Below are 25467 nucleotides of genomic sequence, written 5' to 3' on the forward strand. Positions count from 1 at the left end.
TGACCGTGTGTAGCAGGCCTAAGGGCATGTATATGCCACAGGGTGTAGAGACTGATTATATATCGGACTCGATCTAAAACGACAACAAAACAGCAGGCCGTGCTGTTGTATTGCCGAATAGTATGATCAGTATGATGAGTAATGACAGTAATAGTAACAGCAACAGAACGGCAACACAACAACACACGCCGTGCCGTTGTAGTAGCTGAATGAGCGTGGGTAATTAATAAACAGCAACAGAACGGCAAAAATAATTTTTTTTTGACATTCGTGCTCGGAAAAGTCTAACGGCGCGGCGTACTGTTCTGTTGCGGTTCTGTTGCTGTTGCTGTTACATTACTCACACTATTCAGCATTTCGACAATACAACAGCACGGCCTGCTGTTTTGTTGCCGCTCTGTTGTTGTTATACGCATGCACGCGTATTGCCGACGTCTTGTTAATACTATTTTTCTCAATTGTGCTGACAAATTTACTAACGTGTCGTTAGTTTGCACTTCAATTCGGAAGAAAACTATGCAATATTTACGTCATGCTATTGCGAATCGTAACGTCGTGTTGCTGTAGTTATTCTCTGTTTCTAATTTTTTCACAGCACGCTTGTATATATCTGGGCAAAATTTAATTATCATTCATTGATTATTTCGTTCCATACTGATAAAAATGTTATTACGAAACAGGTACATTTTCTATTTATACATCGATCTTAGAGTTTTCTATTTTACATTTTATTATAACAAGTGATTTGAAAAAAATTTGAGGTTAGTAACTCAAGTGTTTTTCTAAATTTTGATTAACTTGAAGTTACAATTTGACATTAATTGTGACGTACATTTTTTTTGGTGACATGTTATTTTTCGGTAATATTCCGGTTGAATGAATTCAAAATGAATTGCAATACACTAAACCTTTTGAGCTTTTTAATCACTAGAAATTAATAATGCATATAATAATTTCTATTTATTTGATCATCATTATATACTATTATTAATACTAATATTATTTTTTCTTTTTAGAACAAAACACAAGCTCACTTTAGTCTTGCTGATCCTAGGAGTAACAATATTCTACAATGAATTTCTTGCCTATGAGATGGAAAGCTTCAGATGGTCCTTAAAAAATTGTGAAAATTGTGTGAAATTGTTACTTGTAGCTGACCCGCAATTATTGGGTGAAAAAAATGAGAACTATCTCGGAGCTTGGTTCGCCCGGTGGGACAGCGATAGGTAAATATACGCAAATATTTACAGATCTCATTTTCTCATCCGTTGAATTTGCAATTTTCGTTTGTTCTTTTGCTTGCTTTGTCTCGTAGATTGCATTATTATCCACAGGTACTTGTCCAATACCTTCTCAAGGGCTGTAAGACACTCCAGGCCTCATGCGATAGCATTTCTTGGAGATCTGATGGACGAAGGTCACATCGCTACAATAGAAGAATTTTCCAAGTACAAGAAAAGATTAGATGATATATTTTATACCAAAGATGATATTTTGGTAAGCCAAATAATGCGAATAGACGTTTTTAATTTCCACCCTTGAATCCCGCAACAGATTAATTAGTTACCTCATGAAATTGTCAAATTTTCTACCAGGACCATCTCTTTTGAATAGTCCGTATGATTCTATAGAGTTATGACCATTAACCTTGAACAGTATTGTGACTTCATCAAGTATAGTTTATCCGTTTACTTATTTATTTTCATTTTTTATTTACCCAATTTTCACTTTCCAGAAAATTTATTTACCCGGAGACAATGATATTGGTGGTGAGGAAGACATGGTATCAACTAGGATACATAATAGATTCAAATTTGCATTTACTCAGCCAGACACTATAGCTTACAAGAGTGTCATATTTTTCAAGGTATTTCGAATAACGTTTTCTTTTGAAATATTTTCTATATCTGTAGCAAAGATCTACGTGATATATAATTATTCTAAAAATGTTATTTGAAATCAAACAGGTTAACAGACTCACCCGAACAAGGCCAAATGCTCCAAAAGAAGCTTTCCTCAATGACTATACAGAGAGAAATACAACGAATGTTATACTGAGTCATATGCCATTGTTATTTTCACCCGGGCCATTTGTTCGAAATGTAAGCTTATCGGTGCTAAGATTGATAATAAAAACTCACATGCTTGTGCATACTCCCTGAGATTATTACGCTCGAATGATGAATGCACATGATGTATATTCATATTTGTATATTTTGATATTTTTATTTTCGAATCCAGGTAATCAAGGAACTGAGTCCTCAAGTTATCTTCACAGCTCACGATCATAAAGCTAAACATCTGAGCCTTGACACAGCCACTGATCAACTAAGTGATACTTGGATTTTGCCCCCTCGCGAAACGCTCCTCTATCAATTGAGGCTTGATATGGGTGATGTACACGAGTTGCAAATACCAACGTGCTCTTATCGAATGGGAACACCTCATATGGGATATGGTCTAGCATACATAGGTGAGGGGATTTTCGAAAAATTTTTGAATATTGCAAATGATACTAATAAATTTTCGTTGTCGCGGAGAATTTTCTTCGAACAAGTTTTTTGACATTTATCAATATTCTTACAATTTTCATACGATGTATGAAATTCTTACAATTTTCTGCGATTCATGAATCTCCAGAATTATACATATTTTTAAATCTATATAAGAATTGAACAATTTTTTGTTCATTTTTCAGGATTAAAAATTTCTTGATTATTAAAAATTCTCTATACATTCATGTTTTTAAGAGATTTTTTTTAGAATGGCAGGATTTTATGAATCGATGTTACAAACGAGGCATAAAAAGTATCGTACATCAAACATCTTTTTATGATTATTATTTTTTCAGATACAAAAGAAAAAGCTGTGGAATTTACGGTTCTGTGGTTGCCCGAGCGATTTCTCAAGCTCATAGCGTATCTATGTGTCATTGTCGTACTTCTTGTGATTAGTATTTTCAGCTTCATTCGCAATAGTTGTATTACAATTCATGCGGCATACAATCATTTGCTTAATCCATAGGGATTGTTATATTTCTACAAAATTTACCTTTCATTACAAGTTAAAAATCAATGTTGTTTTTATATAAATATTACCAAAACTCTCTCTCTCTCTCTCTGTCTTTCTTTTTTTACTCGAATATCGAAATATCGAACGAAATTTTCGATATTCATTTATTTCATGTATAAGTGATTATTGATAACATAACGCTACAAAAAAAGTACTATATATGGGTCATTCCATGTCAATTCAACGACGTTGTGACGGTGACACCCTCCTCGATTTTTTTTAAAAATTTTTTAATATGAGTTTATACATGTTCTTCTTCTCTTCCTGAATGGCTATCTCCCACTGAAGGCATGTGCCACGTTTATACATGTTAAAAGAAGTCTTCAGCTAAATTTTTAACTCGTTATCTCCACCCATTCCGGAGTCGTCGATTTTTGCTTAAAAAATGTATATCTCTGACTATAATTATCATAATATCACTTAATACGGGTGACTTTTTTTTTTAATTTTCAATCCTCTTTCTAAATCAAAATTTAAAAAACGGATTTTTTTTTTTTTTTTTATTGCTTTTTTGGCTATTTTTAGTCAAAAAATTGGTTTTTCGTTTAATACGACACTGTCGATTTTTTTCAAAAAAATTCATAAACAATTCACAAAAAACTTGATTTTTTTATGTCATTTTGATTTATTTTTCTTCCAAGATCACGTAATTCCTTCAATCAATCTCAAAATATTAAAATATTTTGAAAAAAAAGATCTCAAAACAAAAAATAAAAACTAAAGACATGTATAAAAACATTAAAAAATAAAAAAAATCGAAGAGGGCCACCGTCACAACGTCGTTGAATTGACATGGAATGACCCATATATATTTGTTTTAATAACTAGATCCGTATATTGAACCGAAACACACCGACTCGGGCACTTTATTGTTCCATACCATTTCAACTTGACGACATGGCACGCACGAGTGTTTACATTCGCGGCTATTTTGAAACACTGTCATATAGGCTCTCTATTTCGTTCCGCAGGCTCGGTACCTTCCATTCCGTGCCAAACTGAACGGATAAACTTCCGTTTAGCCCAAAATTCAGATCAAAATAGGAGGTATGGGCTATATAAACGCGGAAGTACACCCGTACTGACGGTCAAATGGAATTTTGGCCCCTTTATTCAACATTCTAGCTTTTTTATAATTTCATTGAAATTCAACCGACGGAAACGCACCATATATTTTAGCTGGCTTTTTTTTTTTTTATTACGCGCTAAGCCTTACTCCCACTATTTCCGCCCGGTCGTAAGTAAAGAGAGTGATAAGGCGTTCCAAGTAACTCACGCAACAACCGCTACGAGGCTACAGTTTCTGCTCGTCAATGCTTCAATTAATTACTCCGATTAACATTAATACATTTATAAGTATAAACTTTCTTGAAAAACTTGACATATATAACAGCTTAGTAAACATTTCGCCAATAAGTTGAGTTTGAAAAGTATTATTTTTATTCTTTATACAAATGATATTTGTTCGCAGCGATGCCGCATATACGACGCTTCGAATCGAAAGTGGTGGTTCTTGATATTAGTACATCCTCAGCGCGTCTAGGGAACGGTACGGTTAAATTGCCTAGCCCTATTCACTCCGAGCGCGTGGGCGGAGCCAAAAATAGGGACCGTGCGCAGCGTCTACAGTGTCACTATGCGGCCAATTTCATAACTTTTTAGATGAAATTTGAAACAGGCGCATATGGGAATTATTACTTTTCGCATTATTTAACAAAATAAAATTATTATTTTTTATCACGTCTCGATCGAGAAAATATTGTTGCATTCGAGAGAGTGCTCTAATGCACAATTTCGACGCCGAGACGTTGAAGTATCAGTAAAATTTTATTATTTCCCAGAGGGCACAGTCCATTCTCCATGGAAAAGTGAGAAACGAACCAAGTGGATCAAAAGGTTAAACACTGTCAACTCATCCACTAAACTTTCTGTTTCGACGACATTTAAAACGTCATTCGATTCAAACAGTTTTTTTCCTTTTACGTCATTTTGATTTTGAATGCGATCATTGTTGATCGGACAAAAACCGTATTTGATTACTTTAATCATTATTTTTTTCCGAAAAATTAATTATTTTCAATGATATACAGTCAAAATATCATCAGAAAAATTGCATATTCAGACACGAGAGAGCGCGCTCATCGACTCTAGTGCTGCTCTCTATAGCTCACGCACGGTCCCTATTGCACTAATAGTATATTTAGTGTATTATACCGCCGCAGTGCGCCACCATAAATGGGGCTCCGGTGTTTTTGGAGTCATACAGAACTATACGTATACACGACGCACACGCTCACTTTCAAAGCGATGAGAGATGAGATCTGTGACACCGTATCGAAGCAGTCGAAACGCAACTATCTTGATAATTGTCGCTACAGAGCACTACAGAGCCTAGAGCGAGGCTCTATCTAGAGTCGCGGCACCGCGGCGACCGCGGCAGCGACTCTGAGAGCTAGCTCAGTCAGAGACAAGTCCATTTATGTTATAACGAGTTTCTGTCGCCAGACGACTCTTTATACCGGAACGATAGCGTTTTTTTTTTTTTTTTAATAATGATCCATAACTCATTGCGAACGTATTGGAATTTTTGTTTGTCTATACTTATTTAAAAATAAATAAATCGCCAAATGTACATCGTTGGTTTATTTTTATATTGCAAAGATCGTGACTCGAGTTTCTCAATTGAAGTAATTTGCAGTGATGTTGAACTATATATATAGGTGTTCCACACTACCTGAAGACACCGGCCGGGCCCGGGCAACTGCGTTCTTTTGCAATAACTTCTGTAAGACATCTGAAATCTGAAATGTTCCGAAAACCACAAACCATTTTCGAGTGAGCAGCGCTGCGTGAGGGAGTTAACAATTTGACACATATGGATATATGAAAACAGACGAATATTGAACACGTGAATTTGATGTGAATCACGTGATATATATTATGACATAATTTCGGAAGAGTCGCGGGCACTAGGGTTGGAATATTTTTACGCTTTTTGTATTTAAAAAAAATTTGACAATGAGCAATAAGAGAAAACAGACGCCCGGAAATTTGAACAATCCTAATTATGATTTATGCAATTTTTTGACAGGTAAAATCCAATAATATTTGTTGATTAAAACAAGCGTATATCACGATCAAGAACACAATAAAATATGTGACGTAATTATGTTTTTCTTTATCCTCTATTTCTTTCCAGAACTCTCAAGTTATGAGAAAAATGTGACGAAAAATATTTACAAATCCAACGCTTACAGGAAAGCAGCCAATACATTAAGCAGTTTACCTAATAGAGTGAAAAACGGCAAGGAAGCTAAGGAGTTACCGGGAATTGGGGAAAAAATAGGCAAAAAGATAGATGAGTTTTTGAAAACTGGAAAACTGAGGAAGCTCGAAATTGTATGAACACACATTTCAATATTTCAACATATTATTACTGATTTCTTTTATGAGTGTATTTTGATTGCTTCTTTTTTTGCATTCAAAGTACATTATTCTCTTAAGAAATGTGTAATATTACAAAGTTTTTAATTATTCTTGCACACAAGTGCTTTCATTCTTTATATTGTTTCTTATACCTTCTTGTACGTTCAACGACAAATTGTGTTTTTGTTTTCAACCTTTTTTTCAATAGATCAATCAGGATGAGAAGAACGTTGCCATAAATTTACTAACAAGAATTTCAGGCATCGGTCCTTCCAAAGCCAAAGAACTGGTGGATTCTGGAATACGATCATTAAACGATTTGAAACGAAACAGCGAAAAATTGAATCATCATCAAAAGTTGGGTTTGAAGTAAGTTTGGTTAGGAACTCGGTGAAACTTGTGAATTTTAATTGAATTTTATGATACAGATATTTCGAAGATTTTGAGAATAAGATTCCTCGCGATGAGGTCATGCTTATCGAGAATTTAATCCGGGATACCCTGGATCGGTTGGATCAAAAATATTTGATGACGATATGTGGTAGTTATCGACGTGGTAAATCCGAGTGCGGAGATATTGATGTTTTGATAACACATCCCAATTATACTTCCAAAGAAAAAGATGCCAAAAATAAATCTACACTTCTTAAGGACGTAGTTGAGTGTTTAAAAAAAGAAGCTCTCATCACTGATGTAATATCTCAAGGGGAAACAAAATTTATGGTTTGTTTTTGGAAGAAAATTTTTTATATTGTGATTCCTGATTTATTTTTTCTTATATCTGGTCTTTTTCTATGGCCATCAAATTTAAATTCCAATCGTAGCCTTGTAATTCAATGATAAAATTGAATTTCGATGAATCAGCATCTTCGCATCCAACAATGAATTTATTCTCTATTTTTTTTTGTTATTCTGAAATTAATAAGAGATATGATCAAAAGAATTTCCAGTGAGAATCCATACAGCATCAAAATTTTTCTGATGAATTTTTTAAATTTTTTAGGGAGTCTGTCGACTTTCCGGGGAAAAAATACGACCATACAGACGTTTAGACATTCGTTTGGTACCGCGCGACCAATATTATTGTGCCGTTCTTTATTTCACCGGCAGTGATTCATTCAACCGTGATATGAGAGCAAAAGCTCTTGATAAAAAGTATACCCTTAATGAATATGCACTCAGACGATTGACGACCGAGGGTAATCAAGCTCAGATACTCGCATAGATGGTTATTGTAAATTATTCAGAATTATATCCAATTTATTTCTCTATTAGGTTTACCCGGCGATGCTGAACAAATAAATAGCGAAGCCGATATTTTTCGTTTCTTGGAAATGACTTACAAAGAACCACAGGATCGGAATATTTAAACTTGACAGTCGCAGTGGGAATGGTACGGCAAAATCGTGCAGACTGCCGTTTGTTTCTTTCTTTGAGCCTTAATTATAGTGAACACTCGGAAAAATAAAATGAATGATGGATATGTTATTTTGAATGGTACCATTTCGGAATGAGCGAATGCGGCTGATCAAACGAGTCATATCACAAACTACTTTATTCGTACGAAGAAGCGGTGTAGCAGATTCAACAATGCTGATGAGCTTACAATAATATTAGTATTTTATCACATTTCTGTTCTGTCGAGTTGATATTAAAAAGAAATAATAATCCACCGCGCGCCAGGTGCTTTTCGATTCGATAATATTTATGAAATGATGAAAGGCGTAACCGAAAAGTCATCTCGGTTCGTCTTTATTTTTTTTTCGGTACTTTATTTTCGGTATATATTCAAATGGTGATTATGACATTTTTTCGATACAGGCCGTAAGCTATGAAGCCCCAAAGTACCGTTGTCCAAAGATTCATGTACAGTAGGGAAGCGTGAGTGGGATTTAAAATTTTCCAAGCCCACGGAAAATGACCCTTGGTCAAATAATGTCCTATGTACAAAAATATTGGATTCATTCCAGCATAAACGAATGGTGCTCCGTTCCAAATACGCTTGTGATCAACGATGTAAAATATTATAATGTAGAAAAAAAATGCGAAGCTCGATGTTGCGAGAACGAAGGAAAGTGTCATCATATTTTTGCTCACTGGTATAACTCCACCTTCTTGTTCCTTACCATTGAGTAGAATAGCTATGATACCCTAAAAATTGTCATATTGTTATCAATCATTTTTTACTCGTCAGCGAAGGGGTGACAAGTAACATTTCAGTTGCATTTTAATCATGCTGCCGCGAATTTGATTCTATTGAAACTCACTATGACCGCTGCCCAAGCAAACCATCGGAGTATCTTCGATTGCAGGTACAAATAATAACATAACAGTATTCTGCCAGCTTGGACACCCAGTGCGACAATCAGCACCGCCGAAAGAGTATTCATAAGCCCTGAAAATTCAATATTCATGAACAACGAATTCAACAATCTGTATACACGTCAATCAATATCGAATTGATATGCCAAACATTTCGTGATATCTCCATCATAAATGACACGTGAACCTCGGATGAGTCTGGAAAAGATGAAATTGAAATTTTTTCGTACCTTCGGGATCGTGAGGCAACGTTGAACCATATATAGGATTGTTGGTTTTGTTATACATGTGACTGCCGAATAGCAGTCTATCGATATAACCAGCAGCGCCTCCGGTACAATTTGCGTACTTTCCACGAAGATGGTAACCACCTGGGCCTAAATAACCAGTCGGGCAACCGGGTACACGAAGCAAAAATGTGACGAGTGTATGCGTTGCTCCTATTCCAATAAAAATGAGCCATTGTGGCCAACAGTCCAGGATGTCTTGTAAGAACATCAATCGTCCGTACTGAGAACAAAATTATGGATATTTTCTTACAAACCGAGATTTAAAGTACTTCAAAATATTGAGTTTATTTAGTTTTCGGAGGATATGAGTAATTACGTATGAAGAAATACCATACTGTAACTAGATTTTATTTTTCCCCTTAGAATATAGAGAAAAAAAATAAATAAATAAAAACCACAACAATGACTAACGCCATTTTTTAATTTTAAGCCACAGAGCTTTCTTGTGGCGATGTTTTTCCTTCCACGACACATCGACGTGTTTAGTACACGATACATGGAAACGAGTAAAATCGTGTTTTTTTTTTTTTTTTTTTTTTTTCCAAGTAAACTGCTAACCTTCTAATGAAAATTTGATTAAGCGAATATAGAAATAAATTACCTGAAAATTCCTTTGTGCTTTCATGAAAACAGCTTCGATTGATGCACATATGAAATATGTGATCCCCAAAAGTTGTAAAACCCCGGGGAATCGGAGATTCTCAATGGTAGTTTTGTCATTGGAGTTGATAATCAATCCGAAGAGTATAAGAAAGAAGATACGCCGCAATATTCGCATTATGATTCTTGGACGTGACACGGATATCCGAAGTTGCGTACGTAATGAAACAACCAGTGTGAGTCCCATTATCCACGCAAACCTGCTCATGACAACATTACAAACTTTATAAAATTTTCACGATGGAAATAATGTAGCGTCATGAAAAAAGATCTTGTTAAAATAAAAAATTTTAAAACGCAGGCAAACGTTCGCGTTTTCCGTTACAATATCAGTACGAATTGAAATTTTTTGAAATGCAATTAATTCACATCTCTACCATGGCAAGACGAAATCCGCAATCGTGAATCCGTACCACGGGCTGTGATTGAAAAAAACGTATTTGCCGCCACCGTTGTTTACAAAGATCATCAATAATATCGCAATTCTGTAAACATTCGAAAAACAATTGAATATTCAACAGAATTAGACGGTACATGAAAATACTTCGACATACGTATGAAATACAGAAATCGGAATAAAAAATAATAAAGAAAATTGAACAGCGGTCGTTCACCCTCGAATGGTGTCGATGGAGTGTATTCTTGTGCTCGAGCGCGAAGAAACGACAAGAGCAGGTGGAAAAGGTTCGGAATCTTGTAAATCTTGCATGTCCTGTAGGAAAGTATAAATTAAAAGTATGTCGAACCCCAGAGTGCTCTGCATTTTTACTGTTCTCACTATCCGGAGACCATACAACGGTATATAAAGAAGTATGCAAAACGCAAAGACTGAGTTACCTCAAAAAGTTGCCTCCAAAAAAATGAGTTTTCTCATTGAATAAACATGAGAGTTTGTACAAATAAAAATATATTTTTTTTTGCTCAGTTGGAACGAATATGTTTCTCATTTTTTTTCGTTTGCAATGTTTTTTTACATCGGGCGTTCATTCATCGAATTTGGCCATTTTTGCTGACCACTCAAACAAAATTCGATGACTATTAGATTTGTTTTAAATAAATTTAATAGTCCGTTGAACTACCGTTTATGCTTACTCCAATCTCAAAGAAACTATGCTTTAATTTGTCCAACCTCCCATGTTAATTCAGTGGGAAAATTTACTTTTTTGATGATAACCTTTCAAGTAACCTCATAGGCTCTAGGTTTTGCTCAAGTTCTTTTTGCTCTTGTAATCTTTTTGACCAGCGAGAGCATGGAATATGAAAATACTCAATATAGAGACCACCTTAATCTCGAGCCCATCGCATTATTTGAGAAAAAAAAAAGGTATTCAACCTAACTTTACGGTAAACAACTTACATCTTGTTCGTTAACTCTGCGCTCCTTTAATCGTTTCATTGCAAAAGGTATGAGGAATTTGCCTACACCATAGAAGATGGATAGAGCCACGAAGACAAGAGATGCAGCCAGAATTGCTGAAAAAATACCAATTATTAAAACTAATTTCATCATGCACCAATGAGAAAATATAAAAGTTTTAGGAGTAGCTTTCATGAGTGACCCACTGTAGATTTGTTCAAGGAGTTTTTCAAAGCGTTAAATGAATGTTTATGTAAAGTTTTAGCTTGATCATTTGTTCCTGGTTTCATGAAAGTATAGTCAAATTTTGCATAAAGTTCTATGTTGTGTATTCAGCTGAACAAAGTGATAATTAATTGATCTTACGCATATAAGGAGTCGGCGGATCTTTTATGGTATAAAACCATGAACAACTTTGGTTGGTCAAATTCCACCCATAGTGGCCATATTCCTGGAACTTGTAAGCACCGCTGTAAAGAAAAAAATAATCAATATCCCTGCTGCATAAATTTAAAGACTAAAGTTAATAATACTCACTGACACCATTGATATTTTTCTGCAACATAATACAAGTGCATTTCATATTTGGTAGGAATAACAAGAGTTGTGTTACTGTTTGGCGATAGATTGGCAAAAGGCAAACCGTCGCACTATAAAAATGATAAAATCATTATATGGTAATATTATATTTGGATATTTGGATGATTTGGGAAACAGGGAAAAAATACTGTCTTCCTAATGTTACTCACAGCTTGACATTGATTAATATAAGTCAATACCGATACAGGTAAATCTTGATTATTAAGAATGCTTAAACAAGCCTGGTCAATGCCAAGTGTTTTGTTTGGACCGACGCATCGTGGATCCGAACTGTTCATGGCTGTCTTTTATTCTGAATTTATTTTTCCGATATGAATCATTCATGAAGACTGGTTGAATCCAATGAATATTCTGCAATGGAAATTATTTTCTATTCACATGTTGAATATAAAAAATATATGTGCCTCTAATTTTATTTGAAACATGTATTGATTTGGATCACAAAATTAGCTGGTCGTAGACTTCAAAACATCCTCAGTATTTAAAAATTGGAAAACATTATCTGAAGATTCTTGCAATGCTTATATACGGTGAGCGACGAAAGAAGATATGTTAAAACAAATGTCTCCTGTATGAATACTTTTGTCACTCACTTTAAATATATTATATCAAGATTGAGCGTAGAAAAACGAATCAAATGCGTAATAACTTTTTTAGACAACTGTTTCTTACTAAACTCATTACGATTTATCATCACTTATTCCGAGGTGGTGACTATATATACATATGTTTACATTATCGCAAAAACAAAATATGATGAATCATCAATATGAAAAAACAAATAGAGGAAAGGAAGTTAATTTGGAATACAAAAAAACGTGTATAATGCTATCCCAAATTAGCTGCACTTACTCTAAGGATTGGACAATAATGCGGCACAAAACGTGCACGTCAGTTGTGTCAATATAACGGTTGTCTTATATCAATAGATAACCTAAAAGTAGTATATGTTACGGCAGATATTGTCGGATTCTATAGATTAATGTAATCACAACAAAACATTATGAAAACCATTATTTCGGTAGTATTTAGAGTTTTTCTTTACCGTGTAATTATAATGCTATTATACAATGATGTCGGTAAAATGACTAATGACGTTGCATTCGGAAGCGCGCACAGAAATGCAATAATATATACTGTCTGCTTATTTTTCCGTCTTTTTCTATCTCAGCTTTTCTCTTTTTTTCGCGACTGCATGGCCTGATCAATGATGCTCGCTTGATTCGTTATTAATTTTTTTTCACAAAATAATCCCTCCTAACGTTTTCACCCTCTCGTTATGAACTTCGAGAATGTGGCCTTTGTATATAATACTATTTAAAAACTGTTCCGCTCGAATCGTCGTACATATATATATATGCAAGTGAAAAAATTTTACGAAAAATAAAAATATAATATATAATATATAGTTTTAGCAGGATTCATTCCTGTCATACTCGTCGTTTTATAAATGATTATTTCTTCATTTGTATTCTTATATAAAAATTACGTCATTGTGTGCATATACGCATTCTTTAGGCGCATTCACCTTGTACAAAAATACGCATACGCATATATATATATGACGGAGCAGATGAATCCTAAATAAAGCTATAGTAGTATATTCTTTCATTTTCCGTAAAAACGCTAATGCGTAAATATAGTATAACACACTATCCAGCATTTTCATAGTATGTATTACTATTTTTTTTTGCATTTTTCGCGCAAACAACGACTTCCTGAACGCGCCTCATCCCGTGTGTGAGCCCAAATATAAATGCGGCCGGAGAATATATAAGCTGAGAAACCTGACAGATATATCCGATGACGAGAGGTGGGATCTTGTAAAAGTATATGAGATTGGACCTTATTAGTTTTATGAGATGAGACACCGATGGATCTGCTCCGCATCACTAGCAGCAAATTCAGACCGGGCGAATCAATTGGGACTTGGGACCGGGGTCCCTGCTCCATTCACAACTGACGTGTTCACATTAATTCTTACACCTCATCATTGCGTACTTGACGAAGTAAAGGTCCTATACATAAAATAATAATATAGACGAGACAGTGTTTTTTTGTTGGATCAAAGTTCTATGGCTTTTTTTTTTGTATATACTTCCGTAATAAATATAATTCTCAGTTCAATAGTGGTTGCATATTTTTTATTCGCGTACGCATAAAGTTGAGTTATCCCCCCGTCGTGATCACAAATCACAAATACAGGTGAATTTGCTGGGTATTAAAAATTATATCCCGGTAAGAATCGATCGATTCTCTGGTACAAACTCGGGATCTGTCTGTCGATAATGTTCTACAAATACATTTTAGCGTTTTATTTTTTAAAAATTGTGTAATCCAATTTAACGTTTTTGTAACTGCAAAACTCGATATTTTATATCGGGAAATCAGTTTTTCCGTCGTTGACGCGCATTCGGCGAGACGGGATGATTAAAATGTCTTTGTACAATAATTCGCTTAGTTATTAAATATTTCCTAAGAGTTATGTGGATCGAAAAATGTTGATGTTTTTCGGGTCGTGTGATATGTCCAGTGGCAATCACAACAGTTTCGAAAAAAAAATTAACATTTTTATGAATGTTGTTGCCCGAAGAATAATTCGAAGAATATTCTTCGAATTATTCTTCGGGCCATGGTTTTCCTATCCCCTGGCTGGCGCCCATCCTCGATGGATCCTGGCTGGGATAATGGATTGGTGTAGTGCCGGGCGGGAAGATTGGCGCCGCCGATGCGGCAGCAGCAGCAGCAGCAGCAGCAGCAGCAGCAGCGGCGGCGGCAGCAGCGATTTGAGGCGGAAACATAAATTGTGGCGCAACTGGTGGCGGTGGAATCATCATGGGTGGCATAATACCGGGGGTAGCTTGTAGATTGAAGAAATTATTGCCCATACTCTCGGGCGGTGGTGGTAAAGCACCGGGTAAGCCAGGAACAGGTTCGAGCATTTCGCGAGGTGCTTCGGCCGCGGAAATGGTTTGCCGACCTTGAGATCTGCCCCATTTAATTGTTAATCGTCGACCGCCGAGAATCAATTTATTGAAAGTCCGTTCAGCGGCTGCTTCAGCCGCATTTCTCTGAGTGTATTGAATGAAAGCGCATTGTTGTCTCGGTACCATTGTTACCGATCTTATTTCTCCATATTGATAAAAATGATCGCGTAATTGTTTTTCTGTAAGCACGTCACCCAGATTGCCAATGTAGAGGGTGGTTATTGATTTGTCCTCGGGTGGATCAAGCTTCGGCATTGCTGCAGCTCGTCTCATCAATTTGTCAGCGACTGGATCGTTGACTCCATAATAACGATCTTTGATGTTTTGATCGGCCAACGGATCATCGGGATCCGTTGGTTTCTCATGACGATACGGACATTCCTCCCCTCTCTTACATTCACCCTTTACCCAAAATGAACATATGTGAGGTCTGTTGCGCTTGTAATAAGGACTAGTGCGCGCAAGTTTCATCAACAAATCACTTGCGGCTGCTGATTTTCCCACTGAACCCGCTGGCGTTGTTGCATCCATTTTCCCAATCTCGTTGTCTATATTTTGCACATAGTACTCCTTGTTCACGTCCGAACGTGGTAAATCGTTCTTTATTTTTAATGCCGCGTCCCTCACTTGAATCGGTAAACCATATTCCAAATCCAACAGACACGTTTGACATACGTTTTTCAAACGACTGCACGTCTGACAGACCTCCGTCTTCTTGAAACGCATACGAGCTCCTGGACACCATCGGAATACCGTGAACGGCCTCATACATATTTTACATTCTTTGCCGTATTTCTCTTTTGTCTGCAAATGCCAAAAAAATTATTTAATCATACTTATTTTCAAACTACCCATCCGGCATCGACCTACAAGTTTGCACCTTAGATTTTAACCTTTAAAGGACAGATCTGGTCGAGATATCGACCACTAGTTTGGTAGAGCAGCACTTCACTTGAAAAATTCATCGATATTATGCACAAATTTCGTGTAAAAAGAAAGGTCGTTTTCAACGTAAAAATCCCCGTCCTTAAAAGATCAATCTTCTAATGAACTTCCAGAAGCTATACCAATATTGTTTTCATCAATATTATTGTATGTTACTTTCCAAACTGTTTATCAATGCTTGCAAATCTCATATTTACAGCGAAGAAAAGTACTGAAACTTATATAGCGCTATATTTTGCATTTCCGATATCTCTGTTATTTTTCTACATGATTACGTTACTGTTATACTTTGTCAAACATAATATCGACTATGAATCGAGAGTAATCTTGCGAACTGAGAGAAAAGTTACTTACCATACGTATATAAGGATTATCTCCCAGGCATGTCTGACAAAGAATCGGAAATTCCTGAAAAAAAAAAAAATCGTGATGAAAAATTTGGCAGGTTTTGTCTCCATTTATTTTTCACAACGCTCATATACTTACAGCATCTTCCCAATTTTGTCTATTGTACGTGTTGGTTGTTTTTGATGTAGCCATTTTTGAAGTAACGATATATATTGCAATGCAACGTTATATTCCAATTTCGTAGGTAGCAGGTACGAGGAGTGTAATGGCCTCTGCACACTGCTGCGCGCGATGAGCGATAGCCAATGAGAGCTCTGCTTTTCTGGCCGTCATCCGGAAAATCAGAGTTCTCATTGGCTATCGCTCGTCGCTCATCGCTCATCGCGCGCAGCAGTGTGCAGAGGCCATAAGTGTCACTGGCATTCTCTGGTGGTGGTGGCAGACCACATATTATATTGCTTGAATGAAAAAATGTATGTCATCACTCGCTTATTTCCTTAAAATCTTATTATTTGATTAATCAAAAAAAATTGTTCTTGCGCGATTATGTTTTGGTTGTGAGATAATAGATTTAATGGGTTTCGCCGCGCGTCCATCGCGATTTGTAGTATCGAAAAATTGCGCTTTCTTGCCTTGGCGCAACGATCGAATCGATGTGTGGAGGGAGCGAATGGGAGGGAAGGGGAAAGAGATGAAAAGAATGAACCAATGAACGGCCACATTCAGGCGATTCGCCAGCCAGCCAGCAGTGCATCGTGTGCTTGCTGCTGCATCTCAGTGGTTATGATTATACGGTAGTAATATTTAGAGTTAGAGCGGGCCGCGACACAGAAGGCCGCGGAAGTCATTCGGGTGTTAACAAAATGGCCACGAACGACTCCAAGGCTCCCGTGCGGATGGTTAAAAGGGTACAATTCGGTATCCTTTCGCCCGACGAAATTGTGAGTACACAAGTATATTGAATGAAAGTGAACGACTCGTCGATACCCGTAGCAACCATTTTCGTTTTACCACTGGTTTTTACCGATGTGAATCTAGAATGAAAAGTGACGCATCAAACGAGAAGCGTAACCCAGTGATGTACGTGCCGCGTTGACTTCTTATTTCCATGCAACTTTCCCGCGAAAAAATATTATGAAGATTTTCAGCTCCTAGAGTTGAAACACAAAAACGGCTTTTTATATGCTCGTTTTCCTTAAGGAGGGTGGATCACGAAATCAAAATAATCAGAATTTGATAAAATTTGGCAATAACATTCTTTGGCATCAAGTATACTAATTGCTCGAGAGCTATGTGGTAGAAAAATCTAAAAAAAAAAATTATATTGTCATGTATTTTTAAAGAATGCATTTACTAAATTTTATTAAATTCTTATAATTTTGAAATTTTCAATATTTTTAACACGGTTTAGCATGGCAACATTGTATCGTCGCGCTCCACCCTTCTTAAATGTACAAAATTTTTTGAGTTCAAAAAAAGGCTCGCCTTTTGCTAAGCACGAGTTGGCGATGCGGTTAAGAGACATGCGCTTTAATTCCATTATCGTGAAATAACAAATTAAGAAAATTAGTTATTCGTTATAGCCGCAATAATTTGTATGGATTACAACATTGGAATTTGTATAGTCTTGATAAAAATATTGTATCATTATTGTTCGATTCCACAACTCCACGGAATGCCAACATTTTTTGCTTGTTTTTTTGGTGCATCTCTACGAAGCACTAAATTAATGATTTTAAATCACCAATTAGAAACGTATGAATTTTCCTGCGGCACAACAATATCAAATGATGCGGCAAATAATGTCTTTTCTAAAGATAAGGTCTATTGTCAAACTTGATGTTATTTATACTAATTTGTATTATTTTTCAAAAATATCAGTAGTTTACATTTTAAAAAAAGAATTGGTTGACATTATTAAACTTGAAATGCAAAATTCCAATGGGTATAAGATAAAAATACATTTGATATTTCTGAATACTGTATTAAAAAATAATCCCTCTTTACACAGGAGTGAAATGATTCAGGATTACGTACTCGAAGAAAGAAAAGCAAATTCAAGCATTGAATTACTTATACAATGATCACTTAACTTTGAGAAGTTAACGGGACTGAAATTTTTCATAATAAAAGGATTATAAAACGCCGTAGGAGTTGGACAAAAAAGAAAATGCCTAGAGAAAGAAAGTAAAAATAATTTGTTGTTGTTGTTGCAGCGTCGCATGTCAGTGACCGATGGCGGGATACGCTTCCCAGAAACGATGGAGGGTGGAAGACCAAAACTGGGCGGGTTAATGGATCCACGGCAGGGCGTGATAGATAGAAATTCCCGATGTCAGACGTGCGCAGGCAATATGACCGAGTGTCCAGGTCATTTTGGTCACATAGATTTGGCAAAGCCAGTATTTCACGTTGGTTTCATGACAAAAACGATAAAAATATTACGTTGCGTCTGCTATTATTGCTCGAAGCTTTTGGTTACACCTTCTAATCCAAAAATCAAAGAGATAGTGATGAAGACAAAAGGTCAACCTCGTAAGAGACTTACCTTTGTTTACGATTTGTGCAAGAGTAAAAATATTTGCGAGGGCGGTGACGAGATGGACATAACCAAGGAGGGTCAAGAGATAGCACCGACCGATCGTAAACCTGGCCACGGTGGTTGCGGACGTTATCAGCCAAATTTCCGTCGATCCGGTTTGGATGTGAGCGCAGAATGGAAACACATAAATGAGGATTCTCAGGATAGAAAAATAGTGTTGACAGCTGAGAGAGCATGGGAAATATTGAAACACATAACGGACGAGGATTCGTTTATACTCGGTATGGATCCAAAATTCGCTCGTCCCGATTGGATGATAGTAACGGTATTGCCTGTACCACCATTGTCAGTACGTCCAGCGGTAATAATGTACGGATCAGCGAAAAATCAGGATGATCTTACTCACAAGTTGGCCGATATAATAAAAACGAACAACGAATTATTGAGAAACGAGCAGGCAGGCGGTGCTGCTCACGTTATTATGGAAAATGTGAAATTGTTACAGTTCCATGTGGCAACGTTGGTTGACAACGACATGCCGGGTATGCCAAGAGCGATGCAAAAATCGGGTAAACCATTGAAAGCGATAAAAGCTCGCCTCAAGGGTAAGGAAGGTCGTATACGGGGCAATTTGATGGGTAAACGAGTTGATTTTTCGGCCCGTACCGTAATTACACCGGATCCAAATTTGCGTATCGATCAAGTCGGTGTACCCCGTAGTATAGCACAAAATTTGACCTTCCCGGAGATCGTAACGCCTTTCAACATCGACAAGATGCAGGAGCTCGTGAGACGCGGCAATTCTCAGTACCCCGGAGCGAAATATATAGTTCGAGACAACGGCGAACGCATAGATTTGAGATTTCATCCAAAACCATCGGATCTTCACCTGCAGTGCGGATATCGCGTGGAGCGGCACATACGAGACGGTGATCTAGTGATCTTCAATCGTCAGCCGACCCTTCACAAAATGAGTATGATGGGACACAGAGTAAAGGTTTTACCGTGGAGTACATTCCGTATGAATCTCAGTTGTACGTCACCGTACAACGCCGATTTCGACGGCGATGAGATGAATTTACACGTGCCTCAATCAATGGAAACCCGGGCTGAGGTTGAGAATATTCACGTAACGCCGCGTCAAATAATAACGCCACAAGCTAACAAGCCCGTGATGGGTATCGTACAGGATACGTTGACCGCGGTTCGTAAAATGACAAAGAGGGATGTTTTCATTGAGAAAGAACAGATGATGAATATTCTCATGTTTTTACCGAATTGGGATGGAAAAATGCCACAACCGAGTATACTTAAGCCAAAATCATTGTGGACGGGTAAACAAATATTTTCGTTGATCATACCGGGGAATGTAAATTTGATAAGAACTCATAGTACGCATCCGGACGAAGAGGACGACGGTCCTTACAAATGGATTTCACCGGGTGATACCAAAGTCATGGTCGAACACGGTGAGCTGGTGATGGGAATACTCTGTAAATCGACTCTTGGCACGTCTGCCGGTTCTTTGCTCCATATATGTATGTTGGAGCTCGGTCACGAGGTGTGCGGAAGATTTTACGGTAATATACAAACGGTTATAAATCACTGGCTCTTGCTCGAAGGGCATTCCATCGGTATCGGGGATACTATCGCAGATCCCGACACGTACAAAGAGATTCAGAAGGCTATAAGAAAAGCTAAGGAGGATGTAATAGAAGTTATACAAAAGGCGCACAATATGGAACTGGAACCGACGCCTGGTAACACGCTCAGGCAGACATTTGAGAATCAGGTGAATCGTATATTGAACGATGCTCGTGACAAGACCGGCGGTTCCGCCAAGAAATCACTCACCGAATACAACAATTTGAAGGCGATGGTGGTCGCAGGCTCGAAAGGCTCAAACATCAACATATCGCAGGTTATCGCTTGTGTCGGACAACAAAACGTCGAAGGTAAACGCATACCGTTTGGTTTTCGTAAAAGAACTCTGCCGCACTTCATCAAGGACGATTACGGTCCCGAGTCACGTGGATTCGTTGAGAACTCGTATCTCGCCGGGCTTACCCCGTCAGAATTTTATTTTCACGCTATGGGCGGACGGGAGGGTCTCATCGATACAGCTGTCAAGACTGCCGAGACCGGTTATATTCAGAGACGGTTGATCAAAGCTATGGAGTCGGTAATGGTTCATTACGACGGTACTGTAAGAAATTCGGTCGGACAACTTATCCAGTTGCGTTACGGAGAGGACGGACTTTGCGGTGAGACCGTGGAGTTTCAAAATTTACCGACCATCAAGCTGAGCAACAAGGCTTTCGAGAAAAAATTCAAATTTGATCCGACCAACGAGCGATATCTGAGGCGCATATTCAGCGAGGATATCGTACGTGAAATGATGGGTTCGGGAGAAGTTATATCCGAGCTTGAACGCGAATGGGACCAATTGAATCGAGATCGCGCTGTTCTCCGTGAAATTTTTCCCAGCGGCGAGTCCAAAGTCGTTCAACCGTGCAACTTGCAACGCATGATTTGGAACGTTCAAAAGATTTTTCACATCAACAAAAGAGTACCTACGGATTTGAGTCCGATGAGGGTTATTCAAGGCGTTAAAGATTTATTGGAAAAATGCATAATCGTCGCTGGCGAGGACCGTTTGAGTAAACAGGCAAATGAGAACGCAACGTTGCTATTCCGTTGTCTCGTTAGATCGACCCTGTGCACCAAATGCGTATCCGAACAGTTTCGATTGTCGAGCGAGGCCTTCGAGTGGTTGATCGGTGAAATTGAGACGAGATTCCAACAGGCACAAGTATCGCCTGGCGAAATGGTTGGCGCGCTTGCTGCCCAATCCCTCGGCGAACCTGCCACACAGATGACTCTCAATACTTTTCATTTTGCCGGTGTCTCATCCAAAAACGTGACGCTCGGTGTACCGAGATTGAAGGAAATCATAAACATAAGTAAAAAACCGAAAGCTCCGTCCTTGACTGTTTTTCTCACGGGTGCTGCCGCGAGGGACGCTGAAAAAGCAAAAAACGTTTTGTGCCGATTGGAGCACACTACCTTGAGAAAAGTAACCGCGAATACGGCTATCTATTACGATCCTGATCCGCAAAATACGGTTATCGCCGAGGATCAAGAATTCGTCAACGTTTATTACGAAATGCCCGATTTCGATCCTACCAAAATTTCCCCTTGGTTGTTACGCATCGAGCTTGATCGCAAGAGAATGACCGATAAAAAATTGACCATGGAACAAATTGCTGAAAAAATCAATGCCGGCTTTGGTGATGATTTGAATTGTATTTTCAACGACGATAATGCCGAAAAATTGGTTCTCCGTATAAGAATAATGAACAGCGATGACAGCAAGTTCCAGGACACCGAAGAAGAAACTGTCGATAAAATGGAGGACGATATGTTTTTGCGTTGTATCGAGGCTAATATGCTGAGCGACATGACGCTCCAGGTAAATTCTCCTCTCCTCTCGATATTCGTCAAACGAATAAAAGTTGCTATTATTTAACGTTGTCCTTTGATTTTTTTTTTCAGGGTATCGAAGCAATCGGCAAAGTTTACATGCATTTGCCACAAACGGATTCGAAGAAACGAATAATAATCACCGACACCGGCGAATTCAAAGCAATCGCCGAATGGTTGCTCGAAACCGACGGTACAAGTTTGATGAAAGTTCTTAGTGAACGCGATGTCGATCCCGTAAGAACTTTCAGCAACGATATCTGCGAAATATTTCAAGTACTCGGTATCGAAGCCGTGCGAAAATCGGTTGAGAAAGAGATGAACGCCGTCCTACAGTTTTATGGACTTTACGTCAATTATCGCCATCTCGCTCTTCTTTGCGACGTTATGACCGCGAAAGGACATCTCATGGCCATTACCCGCCACGGTATCAATAGACAAGACACCGGAGCCCTCATGAGGTCGGCATACTTGGTTATCTTCATATCGATTTCGATTATACTCGAATTGTGCAAACAAATTTTTCATTATCCATGCCGGGATAAATATTATGTTGTATTAAAAGTTGAGAGTTTAGGAAACTAATGACGTTTCCTCGAACTTGGTTACTATATTGATTAATATTCTGTCAATGCCAGTTGGTTAAATTATTGAATTGAATTTTCAACCAAAACTTACTTAGAATTTACAATTTCAGATGCTCGTTCGAAGAAACCGTTGACGTTCTCCTCGATGCTGCTTCCCACGCCGAGGTTGATCCTATGAGAGGAGTTTCCGAGAATATTATAATGGGACAATTGCCAAGAATTGGAACTGGTGAGAAAAAGAAACATTCTTTCATAAAATTTCAAGCGACTATGGTGAATTAATGGCGAATTCGTGGATATACACGGTACAGAAGATGAAAAAAAATATATATATTCATTATCCTTTAGGTTGTTTCGATCTTTTGCTGGATGCGGAAAAGTGCAAAGCCGGAATTGAAATTCCCATGGCAGTGGGAGCGGGGGTGATGGGAGGTGCCGGAATGTTCTTCGGAAGTGCAGCAACGCCGAGCATGAGTCCTCAAATGACACCGTGGAATCAGATGGGTTCGACACCGGGTTACGGAGCTTCGAGCATGTCACCGACATTGGGAAGCGGAATGACGCCGGGTGGTGCCTGTTTCTCACCGTCAGGAGCGTCGGACGCATCGGGTTTGTCACCGGCGTATTCGGCATATTCGCCGCAGCCAGGAAGTCCAGGAAGTCCCGGGCCGAGTATGAGTCCGTATCCGATGTCTCCGGCTGGTGGCGCATCTCCGAGTTATTCACCTACCTCGCCGGCCTATTTGCCAACTTCACCGAGCATGACACCCTCCAGTCCGAATTATTCTCCGACGAGTCCGACGTATTCGCCGACAAGTCCGAACTATTCGCCAACGAGCCCGAGTTATTCACCGACGAGTCCGGGCTATTCACCGGCAAGCCCGAGCTATTCGCCAACCTCACCGAGCTACTCGCCTACCTCGCCGAATTATTCCCCAACCAGTCCAAGCTATTCACCAACAAGCCCGAGTTATTCACCCACCAGTCCCAGTTATTCGCCAACCAGTCACAGTTATTCACCGACCAGTCCGAGTTATTCCCCGACCAGTCCGAGTTATTCACCGACCAGTCCAGGCTACTCACCAACGAGTCCTAGTTATTCACCAACGAGTCCGGGTTATTCGCCGACCAGTCCGAGTTACTCGCCAACCAGCCCCAGCTATTCTCCATCCTCCCCGAATTACACGCCAGGCTCACCCTCTTACTCACCAACCAGTCCGTCTTACTCCCCAAGCTCGCCCCAATATTCACCAGCGAGTCCGAGCTATTCGCCCAGTAGCCCCAAATATTCTCCCACGAGTCCGAGCTACTCGCCAACTTCGCCCTCCTTCGCCGGTACTTCACCTCAATATACACCGACAAGTCCAACTTATTCACCAACCAGTCCGACTTATTCGCCAACCAGTCCGAGTTATTCACCCAGCTCACCGCAACATACCGCCGCCGGAAGTACGAGATACTCACCGAGCAGCCCCAATTATTCACCCACCAGTCCAACATATTCACCATCGAGTCCGCAGTACTCACCCTCCAGCACCAAATATTCACCTACCAGTCCTACTTACACTCCAACGAGTCCGAGCTATTCACCCACTAGCCCGACTTATTCACCTCCCGTTCCAGGTTATTCTCCCACAAGTCCTACTTATTCACCGGCTTCACCGGCTTACGAGACCGACGATTGAAATAATCGATCATCACCACCGAACTCGTCGTGAAACTCGGCCCGCGACACGATTCTCACTTCCAAACTTGCACTATTTTATCATTTCATTATTTCTCTTTTCTCTCTCTCTCTCTCTCTCTCTCTTCACACTCCCGATCACAAAGAATATCTGTTGAAGAATGTTTTGAAAAAAATTGTCACTCGATTCGATCGATTCAATCGAAACAATACAACGTTCTAATTAACGAAAACTTTATGGATGGGGTGGAAAGCTTGAGAGGATGGTTTTATTTTTACAATACTGTCCGATGGATTGGATCAAAGTTTCACGCGTGTACAGCAACTGATGTATTTCAATCGTTATACTTATCAATACGATTACTACGTTTTAATTATATCGAATGATGGAAACAAAATATTGTTTTCCATCTTCCACAGGTCAGTCTTGTTTAATACTTGTGAGACTACTCTTGTTTGCAATTTCTCTCTCTCTCTCTCTCTCTCTTTCTTGCGACTACTGCAGTGATTACGTGCATACCTATTTCCAAGAGATAATAAGGATTTCATAAGTTATTCATTGATATTTGTACGTTATTCTCTATTGCGGCCGATAACCGTTGACTTGTTTACTTTCTCGTTAAAACGAAATGCGATTGGTGTTGTACGAATGTTCAAACGATAATGGAAATTATTCCGAATAAGCGAACGAGCTGGCCCATGCTCGCAAAGAGGTCTAAAAAGTTTCTCAATACGTATATTTTTTTGTAAATAAATTTCATGGTTGAACGAACAATAAAGAGTTTTTATTTTGATCATTGTATGATCAGTATGAAAGATACTTTTTTTTTTTTCTGGAGTTTAAAGTCGTCGCACCCACGGTAAAAAGAAGATTTCTTTTCGTGTCATTGCGGTTTTGAAATGAACAAAAAAATGTAACAATTAATATTCGTAATAAAATCAGCGTCGATGGCATCAACGCTATTGTGGACAAAATGTCTGATGAAACACCACTATACAATTAAGGAGGGTGGATCACGAAATCAAAATAATCAGAATTTGATAACATTCTTTGGCATCATCAAGTATACAAATATACAATTTTTTTCAAATTTTTTTACCACATGGTTATCGCATAATTGAGCGTTAAATCCCCAAGTTCTTTAGCACGAGATGTGTATATAT

The 25467-nt window shown here is 38.4% G+C and overlaps 4 protein-coding genes across 13 annotated transcripts; 2 read left to right on the plus strand and 2 right to left on the minus strand.

Annotated features, from left to right (window-relative positions):
- Positions 1-148: 148 nt before the first annotated feature.
- Positions 149-8441, plus strand: Mppe (Metallophosphoesterase). Of its 8 annotated transcripts, none has more exons than XM_043418430.1 (13): positions 149-563; positions 1017-1226; positions 1335-1497; positions 1736-1867; positions 1968-2102; positions 2242-2473; positions 4544-4621; positions 6272-6471; positions 6707-6867; positions 6927-7221; positions 7502-7697; positions 7774-7891; positions 8320-8441. In XM_043418430.1, exons 1-12 carry the CDS (start codon positions 415-417, stop codon positions 7866-7868), a joined length of 2046 nt encoding a protein of 681 aa, XP_043274365.1. In that variant the 5' UTR covers positions 149-414; the 3' UTR covers positions 7869-7891; positions 8320-8441. The 8 variants fall into 8 exon arrangements, with proteins under 8 accessions (XP_043274365.1, XP_043274366.1, XP_043274367.1 ...); XM_043418432.1 differs by lacking the exon at positions 8320-8441 and adding an exon at positions 596-680 and having other exon boundaries at positions 150-485; positions 7774-7986; XM_043418434.1 differs by lacking the exon at positions 8320-8441 and adding an exon at positions 596-680 and having other exon boundaries at positions 157-215; positions 7774-7986.
- On the minus strand, positions 8036-13176 carry LOC122410287 (heparan-alpha-glucosaminide N-acetyltransferase-like). Of its 3 annotated transcripts, XM_043418444.1 has the most exons (12): positions 12773-13176; positions 12580-12661; positions 11877-12078; positions 11665-11777; positions 11494-11597; positions 11128-11243; positions 10385-10482; positions 10148-10255; positions 9712-9970; positions 9051-9330; positions 8766-8893; positions 8036-8649 (listed from the first exon to the last, which is right to left on the minus strand). In XM_043418444.1, exons 3-12 carry the CDS (start codon positions 12003-12005, stop codon positions 8287-8289), a joined length of 1698 nt encoding a protein of 565 aa, XP_043274379.1. In that variant the 5' UTR covers positions 12006-12078; positions 12580-12661; positions 12773-13176; the 3' UTR covers positions 8036-8286. The 3 variants fall into 3 exon arrangements, with proteins under 3 accessions (XP_043274379.1, XP_043274378.1, XP_043274380.1); XM_043418443.1 differs by lacking the exon at positions 12580-12661; XM_043418445.1 differs by lacking the exons at positions 12580-12661; positions 12773-13176 and adding an exon at positions 12321-12537.
- Positions 13177-13854: 678 nt separating this feature from the next.
- Positions 13855-16304, minus strand: LOC122410290 (pre-mRNA-splicing factor RBM22-like). Its single transcript, XM_043418449.1, has 3 exons — positions 16146-16304; positions 16014-16067; positions 13855-15518 (listed from the first exon to the last, which is right to left on the minus strand). Exons 1-3 carry the CDS (start codon positions 16197-16199, stop codon positions 14346-14348), a joined length of 1281 nt encoding a protein of 426 aa, XP_043274384.1. The 5' UTR covers positions 16200-16304; the 3' UTR covers positions 13855-14345.
- A 434-nt stretch (positions 16305-16738) lies between these two features.
- Positions 16739-25119, plus strand: RpII215 (RNA polymerase II subunit RpII215). The gene is made up of 5 exons (XM_043418428.1): positions 16739-16948; positions 18224-22021; positions 22105-22493; positions 22730-22848; positions 22968-25119. The coding sequence occupies exons 1-5, from the start codon at positions 16871-16873 to the stop codon at positions 24302-24304; spliced, it is 5721 nt and encodes a 1906-aa protein (XP_043274363.1). The 5' UTR covers positions 16739-16870; the 3' UTR covers positions 24305-25119.
- Positions 25120-25467: the final 348 nt, after the last annotated feature.

The sequence above is a fragment of the Venturia canescens genome, chromosome 4 (genome assembly GCF_019457755.1).
Source record: "Venturia canescens isolate UGA chromosome 4, ASM1945775v1, whole genome shotgun sequence".
Lineage (NCBI taxonomy): Eukaryota > Metazoa > Arthropoda > Insecta > Hymenoptera > Ichneumonidae > Venturia > Venturia canescens.

Excerpts from the sequence above, each read along its gene's own strand:
- LOC122410290 (XM_043418449.1), bottom strand. The coding sequence starts at position 16,199 with ATGGCTACATCAAAAACAACCAACACGTACAATAGACAAAATTGGGAA. Across the intron at positions 16,068-16,145 it reads GACAAAATTGGGAAGATGCT|GAATTTCCGATTCTTTGTCA; the intron begins GTAAGTATATGA and ends TTTTTTTTTCAG. Across the intron at positions 15,519-16,013 it reads ATAATCCTTATATACGTATG|ACAAAAGAGAAATACGGCAA; the intron begins GTAAGTAACTTT and ends TGGCATTTGCAG.
- Mppe (XM_043418430.1), top strand. The coding sequence starts at position 415 with ATGCACGCGTATTGCCGACGTCTTGTTAATACTATTTTTCTCAATTGT. Across the intron at positions 2,474-4,543 it reads ATATGGTCTAGCATACATAG|CGATGCCGCATATACGACGC; the intron begins GTGAGGGGATTT and ends ATTTGTTCGCAG. Across the intron at positions 4,622-6,271 it reads CTCAGCGCGTCTAGGGAACG|AACTCTCAAGTTATGAGAAA; the intron begins GTACGGTTAAAT and ends ATTTCTTTCCAG.
- RpII215 (XM_043418428.1), top strand. The coding sequence starts at position 16,871 with ATGGCCACGAACGACTCCAAGGCTCCCGTGCGGATGGTTAAAAGGGTA. Across the intron at positions 16,949-18,223 it reads TCCTTTCGCCCGACGAAATT|CGTCGCATGTCAGTGACCGA; the intron begins GTGAGTACACAA and ends TTGTTGTTGCAG. Across the intron at positions 22,022-22,104 it reads TGAGCGACATGACGCTCCAG|GGTATCGAAGCAATCGGCAA; the intron begins GTAAATTCTCCT and ends TTTTTTTTTCAG.
- LOC122410287 (XM_043418443.1), bottom strand. The coding sequence starts at position 12,005 with ATGAACAGTTCGGATCCACGATGCGTCGGTCCAAACAAAACACTTGGC. Across the intron at positions 11,598-11,664 it reads GAAAAATATCAATGGTGTCA|CGGTGCTTACAAGTTCCAGG; the intron begins GTGAGTATTATT and ends TTTTCTTTACAG. Across the intron at positions 8,650-8,765 it reads TTGCTTGGGCAGCGGTCATA|GGTATCATAGCTATTCTACT; the intron begins GTGAGTTTCAAT and ends GACAATTTTTAG.